The 7,992-nt window shown below is 35.9% G+C and overlaps 1 protein-coding gene across 1 annotated transcript; it reads left to right on the top strand.

Annotated features, from left to right (window-relative positions):
* Positions 1-302: 302 nt before the first annotated feature.
* On the top strand, positions 303-5,306 carry LOC119777015 (transcription factor HES-1-B-like). The gene is made up of 4 exons (XM_038275747.1): positions 303-508; positions 585-680; positions 1,441-1,528; positions 4,681-5,306. Exons 1-4 carry the CDS (start codon positions 401-403, stop codon positions 5,118-5,120), a joined length of 732 nt encoding a protein of 243 aa, XP_038131675.1. The 5' UTR covers positions 303-400; the 3' UTR covers positions 5,121-5,306.
* Positions 5,307-7,992: the final 2,686 nt, after the last annotated feature.

The following is a 7,992-nucleotide window of genomic DNA, read 5'->3' as shown; positions in this document are numbered from 1 at the left end:
CAAATTAACGGTGAATACACTTAATTTAAGACATTTTTACTTATTTCTAGATCATTTTTGCAGTGCAGCATCAGAATAAAATATATCGAAAATCAATATTTAGTGAACCTCGTTTTAATCGGGATCCTCGCAGATGAACCAGTTTGACGTAAATCTTTCGGAGCACGAGCTCGCGAGCTCCCAGGCGCCGCATCCCGCGCGCTTATTGGACAGGAAGAGGGAACCCCGAGATGTCACACGAGCCGCTCGCGTGCGCATCATGCTGCGCTATAAAGGCGGAGGCCGGGAGTCCAGCGCTGTGAGTCTGAGGCAGAGCGGACTGAGGGCTGCAGGAGACGGAAGGACTGTTTTCATTCTTTATCTTTCACTGTTTGGTTTCGGTTGTTCTGCTGACCTGACCATGCCAGCAGGAACGTTAGAAAGATCCTCCCCATCCGCTGTGGCTGCGATCCCGGCCAGAGGGGACGTCACACCGGGGAAACCCCGCATCCCGTCAGAGAGCAGAAAGGTAGGATCCCTGAGCGCCTGCGGCTTAACAGGAAGTCTGAAAGCAAAAACTAACTGCGGTTTATTTCCTCTGCAAGTCCTCTAAACCAATTATGGAGAAGCGGCGACGCGCCCGGATCAATGAGAGCCTGGGTCAGCTGAAGACCCTCATCCTGGAGGCCCTCAGGAAAGACGTAAGGAGTTATGCTGCTATAGGCTTAGACTGCTGGAGGACTCAGGGACCACTTTTCTTCTGTCTGCTTCCTTCTACTTATAGCTCTGATTGCTGCCATCAGCACACTGCAAAAACGATCTAGAAATAAGTTTATTTATCCTTAATTTAAGATGATTTGCCAGTGAAAGAGATTTATTTACTCCTAAATAAGATAATTAGATAATATGCACTAGAAAAAAGAAAATGCAATTGTTTTTTTTCTTATTTTAAACGTAAATTCTCTCACTGCAAAAACAATTTAAATCTCAATAAGTAATTTTTTTCTTAAAATAAGTGCATTTTTTCTTGAATTCAGGAGGTAAGTGAGACATTTTGCTAATGGAACAAGACAATTTAAAATAAGAAAAAAACAATTATATTGTCTTTTTACAAGTGCTTGTTATCTAGTTATCTTATTTTAAGAGTAAAAATACTAAATCTATTGGCAAACGATCCTATTTACCTGCTCAAATTACGGTTAAATACACTTAATTTAAGAAATTGTTATTCATTTTTAGATAGTTTTTGCAGTGCTTGGCAAAGTCTCCCACTAACCTCCTCAGTTCAATAAAAAAAAGAGTTATTTTAAAAGAAAATGACTTATTTAGATTTAAATTTTTTGCAGTGCACCTCCCTGTTTCTGTCAGAAGATGACTTTTAACCAAAAAGGAGGAGGAACTTTAAAAACACCACTGTGCCATTTATTTAATGTTTACCTATTGATTGTTTTTTTTCTAAAGAGCTCCAGACACTCCAAGCTGGAGAAGGCGGACATCCTGGAGATGACTGTGAAGCACCTGAGGAACCTGCAGCGGCTTCAGACCACAGGTATGGAAGCCCAGCCTCCCAGCACGGCTGCAACGAAATATTATTTTACAAATCGATTCATCGACAGAAACTGGTTAATCAGCTCATAGCTGAAGATTCTTTAAAGAAGATTTTTCCCCTTGAGGAGTTCTGGATAGAGCCGACTGACAGAAAAGTATTTATTATCTTAAATGCAAAATGTTAGTTTATATATTTTTACAACTTTGGAATAATTAGTGAGTCGCTCTGTCAGCTAAAGGCATTTTTTTACAGTCTCTATTCTCCAGATAATGATTAATCGATTACTAAATTAATTACCGATTTTTTCATTAATCGATTAATCCATTTAATTGTTGCAGCTCTACCTTCCAGTTTTAGATCGTTGGTGCTGATGATGCATCCATCGGCAAGTTTAGAACAAATTCATTTAAGTGACACAGAGGGAACGTTTTTTTCTTTTTTTTTTCACGAGGCCAGAAAGAAGTTAACAAAAAAAAAAAAACCCCAAAAAAACCAGGACAACAGTTCATGATCTAATATAGTTCTATATTTAATATAACTCAACCTGAAAGAGCTGAAATGTTCACATCATTTATCTCGATTCAATTTGTATGACTCAAATTTCTGGTTGGAAAATCCCCTTATAATACACTGAAAAAAATAATGCAACCGCTTTTAGCATTTACTCAATCATATTTACTTACTTTAACATAATTGTTTTATGTCCTACTCTGCTAACATGAAACAATTGTGTTAAAGTAACTAAATATGATTAAGTAAATGGCAAAAACTGTAACATTATTTATTTTTTATTTTTTTTTAGAAGTGTCTCATAATGTTATGAGTTTATTCTAGTAATATTACGACTTTATTGTCGTATTGTTACGACTTAATTCTCGTAATATTACAACTTTATTCTCATAATGTTACAACTTTATTCTCGTAATATTACGACTTTATTCTCGCAATATTACGACTTTATTCTCGTAATGTTACGACTTTATTCTCGTAATATTACGATATTATTCTCGCAATATTACGACTTTATTCTCGTAATGTTACGACTTTATTCTCGTAATATTATGACTTTATTCTCGTAATGTTACGACTTTATTCTCGTAATATTACGACTTTATTCTCGTAATGTTACGACTTTATTCTCGTAATGTTACTACTTTATTGTCATAATATTACAACTTTATTCTCATAATTTTTTGACTTTATTCTCGTAATTTTATGACTTTATTCTCGCAATATTACGACTTTATTCTCGTAATGTTACGACTTTATTCTCGTAATATTACGATATTATTCTCGCAATATTACGACTTTATTCTCGTAATGTTACGACTTTATTCTCGTAATATTATGACTTTATTCTCGTAATGTTACGACTTTATTCTCGTAATATTACGACTTTATTCTCGTAATGTTACGACTTTATTCTCGTAATGTTACTACTTTATTGTCATAATATTACAACTTTATTCTCATAATTTTTTGACTTTATTCTCGTAATGTTACGACTTTATTCTCGTAATGTTACGACTTTATTCTCGTAATTTTATGACTTTATTCTCGTCATATTACGACTTTATTCTCGTAATTTTAAGACTTTATTCTCGTAATTTTACAACTTTATTCTTGTAATGTTGCAACTTTATTCTCATATTGAAGAATCATTCTTGAAATTAAAGAAAAAAAAATCTCTAGCCTTGCCCTAAAACTCCATCGTAGGCTATTTTGTTTTAGAAGCAGTAAAATTGTAAATTAAAACAGGCAGAATTTGTCATTTTGTGTTTTATTATTAATATATTCAAAACCGGGAAATAAACAGCAGAAAAAAACCCTCATATTTAAAAATGTTCTATGATTCCTGAGATGGGTTAAAATAGTTTCGCCTACTGTATAAAGATTAAAATCAGTTGCAGATGGTTTGCTGACATAAAAAAATATACTGGTATTAAAGTAAATGTATCTTAAATGTATTTATGTTTTTCATTGTGTATTTCTCACTTCAGTGCTATAGTGGATATCCATATCATGTATTATATATAAATACAATTTCAAGGTGAATGTATTTGTTTTAGTCACATTAATGTGTTTATTAGTTAATTCTGGCCCCAAGGCGACCTCACAGATCACATCACAATAACCGTAAAAACCAGATCGCCAAACCGCCTGGAATAAATGACCTTTAATATTCTTTATTTTTAATGGATTGATGCTAAATTCAGTTAAATAGTTAAAAAAAATGTATTTAAAACAAAACGAAAATACTTTAAAGACTTTAAACTCTTTTTTAGTTGTGCACTGATTTCCTTTTCTGGACGATCACCGATAATGATAATTCAAAAACACCTAATTTACTTATTCTGATTCTAACTGATATTTTCCTAATAAAAGTCCGATCAGAATTGAAAAAGAAAAAAAAAGAAAGAAACAAAACCAGTTAAATAGAAACATGTTTTAAATTCACTAAATTTCGATGAAAAGATTAGAGTGCTGATAGTGGCCGATTTTCAGACCTTTACAAAGTTTAGATCAGATTAAATTCTATTCAGTTTATTTCTATAGCCCCAATTCACATCATGTCATCTCAGGTCACTTTCCAGTTCACCAGATCATCCAGTCAGATTGATTCAAAGTTTTCTATCTAAGGAAAACCAGCTGATTGCATCGACTCATTGACTCTTCAGCAATCCCTCACACTAAGCATGCTTGTAGCGACAGTGGAGAGGAAAAACTCCCTTTGAACAGGAAGAAACCTCCAGCAGAACCAGGCTCAGTGTGAGCGGCCATCTGCTGAGGCCCACTGGGCATGATGACATGATGTGAATTGGCGCTATAGAAATAAACTGAATAGAATTTCCTGAAAAGTTTTGTTTACAGAACAAAATTCCCTCAATAATCTCTAAATCTGTCGGCTTAGAAATCAGTGCAACCCTGTTTTTTTATTGATTAAAATCAGATTGTGTGTTAGATAGTTTGTGAAATTCACTTTTCTTTATTCAGCTGCTTGGAAAGTTGGCCGGGGTCTAATTAGAGAGAGCTTTTCTAAGTGATTTGATGATTGGCACATTTTTTATTTTTTATTCAGGTGTGCCGTATGTATTTGCTTGCTTGTCCGTCTCTCCATTTGTCCATTTTCTAACGTCTTTCTTCTCCTGTAGCTGCATTAAACACAGACCCATCCAACCTGGGGAAATACAGAGCCGGATTCAGCGAGTGCATCGGGGAGGTCACCCGTTTCCTGTCCACGTGCGAAGGGGTCACTGCAGAGGTCCGAACCCGCCTCCTTAGCCACCTGGCTGCCTGTGTGGCTCAGATCCATTCCTTGAACCTAAGCACCCCTGGCCTCGGTGAGCTGGGACAGACCGGCGGCGTGCCGGTCGCAGCGCACCCAGGCCTTCAGCTTCCGCTCAAAGGTGTCTCGGTTTGCCCTGAAGGACCGAAGCTGTACGGAGGCTTCCAGGTCGTGGCGTCGCCAGACGGACAGTTTGCTTTTCTTATTCCCAACGCTGCTCTCACACCTCTGAGTGTCCAAAACAGCCATCCGCTGTCGCCCGCTGCACCCGCCGTCACTTCAGACTCTGTGTGGAGACCGTGGTAGAAACCATAAAAAGGACAATGAATCCAGGAATCTTATTTTTTTATATTTTGTAAATAAGTTTTTTTTTTTTTACGTCAATGTTTTTTATTTGTATATATGCACAGGAAGTGATCCTCCTCTGCCTCTTTAGTGGGCTTAAATAAATCCTGATCAAGTTCTTGGAAAGCACTGCATGTTCATAATAATAAAAACATAGAATTGATTGCAATGTGAAATTTAAAAATGAGCTACAGTTTAAGTTTGGTTCAGACGTGTCTAGTTAGCACTTTTCTGGGTCCATCGAGGAAACAGGTAAGCCGACACGTCTAAGGTTCAAGTTTAATTAGGTTGCTTAAATGTTCTAAAAAATGAAATTATTCTCATTTAATTCATATGTAGAAAAGAATAAAGAATAGAACAGTAAATCCATTTATTGCTCCACAATGGGGAAATTACAGCAGCAAGAAGTGGTCACTAAATGTGGACCTTAGAAAGTGTATAAAAATAACAGAATAAGCGACAAAGTTAAGAAAATGAATAAATAAGGACTGTACAGTGTTTTTACAATATAAATGCTCTGTGTCTGGAGAGTAAATGATCTTTACAACCTCTTAACCCCTAGAACCCTACGGACCCACCGGTGGGTCCAGCTGCTACGTGACCTCGTAATTTTAACAAACCCCCAGTATTGATGTAAAAAACATATTTGGCACAGTTTGGTGACATTTATGGATAAATGTGCCAAAATGGCCTCTCCGCCTAAGAAATTTCTCACTAATACCATTCTAAAATAAATATGATTCATCTGATTGAGTCCAAATTTGGTATATTTTTACACAACATTTAGATTTAAAAGTCTGTACTACTTTTTTGTGCGTTAAATAATAAATCCCCCAATCTGCAGTGACAGGTCAGAGCTGATACCTCTCATATCTGAGCACAGGAACGTTTCACAGCATGCGCCATCTGGCAAAAAACAAATATTCTCAGGCAAAGCAATCATTCACATACCCATATAACAAATGACATTAGTGGGGGCCCATAAAAGGCAACGTAAAGGAAGTCTGCAGGATTTGAGCAGCTTTTATTACAGTGGAAGCGCCTCTAACTGCAGCAATAAGCGGCCATATCCATATGGTGTTTTCACAGCGGGCAAAAAGCTGGGTGTGATTTTCTTTTTGCTTTGCGTTGCCTCTACCTTGGTTAAATATTGAAACCTCAAGGATGTGATTTGCACATAACTGGCCACGGATTGTCTCTGTAATCCGGCTCTGCAAGTACAGGGAGAAGCATTCATTGATAAAAAGCAAATACAAATAAATAAATCTTACATTGTCAGAACAAAATCTCTCACTGGAAAAAACTTTAGCAAATAAAAATGTTCAGATTTAATTTTGACAGTATCCTGTTACCCTGCAGTCATGATAGCCTTTATGACCCCTCTGCTAATAGCAAAATATGTTTGGCCCACAGCATCACAGGTCCTAGATCTTGTTTAACCCCTTGAACCCTACGGACCCACCGGTGGGTCCAGCTGCTACATGACCTCGTAATTTTAACAAACCCCCAGTATTGATGTAAAAAACACATTTGGCACAGTTTGGTGACATTTCTGGATAAATGTGCCAAAATGGCCTCTCCGCCTAAGAAATCTCTCACTAATACCATTCTAAAATAAATATGATTCATCTGATTGAGTCCAAATTTGGTATATTTTTACACAACATTTAGATTTAAAAGTCTGTACTACTTTTTTGTGCTATAAATAATATTTTGGTAGTGTTTTGCAATGTTTATTTCAAAGAAAATTTTGGCGAGGTTCAAAAAATGCAAAATATTTTGTATTTTGTCCCTAATATTTCAGGCAGGGTCAAAGCTACAATGGTGCTGACACCAGAAAACCATTCATGACATCTTACCTTTACAGAGGTACCAAAAGTTTCTTCTTAAATCTAATAGCTTTGAGGCTATAAGTTATTTACTTTTGTGTGTTTTTGTCAGGCAGAAATTTATTTATACACCCTGAGGGTGTAAGAGGTTAACATTCACCTCATTTTCACCTATTCTGCATAACCAAATAAAAAAGCAAATAACTGTCTGCCCAAATTTCATGTGCAATCCATCATTTGAAAGCAAACACCTTCTAGTTTCTGAATATATGAATGAAAATTGGGCGAGTAAAACACAGACCAAGCTGCATCAGTTCAGACATGACTCAAAGTTGTTTTTTTATGTTTGAAAATGATCGGTCTTTTTCAAACAGCAGTAATATAGACATGCTCGAGAAAAGGCTTGTTGTTTTATATTTGTTCTACATCATGTCAGCCACAAATGCAGAAACTTTCAGACCTGTAGCTCCAACAGTTCCAGAGCTGTGAGGTGTTGAACCTTTGACCCACAGAATAACACTGAAGCATTTTCATGGCATCAAAACATTTATGAAGCAAATATTTTCCACTTTTTTTCAGAATCCGTTTATTAAAAATGTAATATTTCCAAACATAAAATAACATAAAAATCTATAGAAAAAAGGGAAACTGCTGCTTTTCAAGCTACAGGTGCTGGTCATAAAATTAGAATATCATGAAAAAGTAGATTGATTTCAGTAATTCCATTTAAAAAGTGAAACTTGTATATTATATTCATACATTACATACAAACTCATATATTTCAGATGTTTATTTTGTTTAATTTTGATGATTACAAATGACAACAAATGAAAATCTCAAATTCATCATATCAGAAAATTAGAATATTGTGAAAAGGTTCAAAATTGATGGCCCCTGGTGCCACACTCTAATCAGCTAATTAACTCAAACCACCTGCAAAAGCCTTTAAATGGTCTTTCAGTCTAGTTCTATAGGCTACACAATCATGGGGAAGACTGCTGACT

This window comes from Cyprinodon tularosa, unplaced genomic scaffold (genome assembly GCF_016077235.1).
Source record: "Cyprinodon tularosa strain WSP-4 unplaced genomic scaffold, ASM1607723v1 ctg977, whole genome shotgun sequence".
NCBI classification, from domain to species: Eukaryota; Metazoa; Chordata; class Actinopteri; order Cyprinodontiformes; family Cyprinodontidae; genus Cyprinodon; species Cyprinodon tularosa.
The sequence above is the reverse complement of the archived record's forward strand: the minus strand, read 5'-3'. Positions and strand labels throughout refer to the sequence as shown.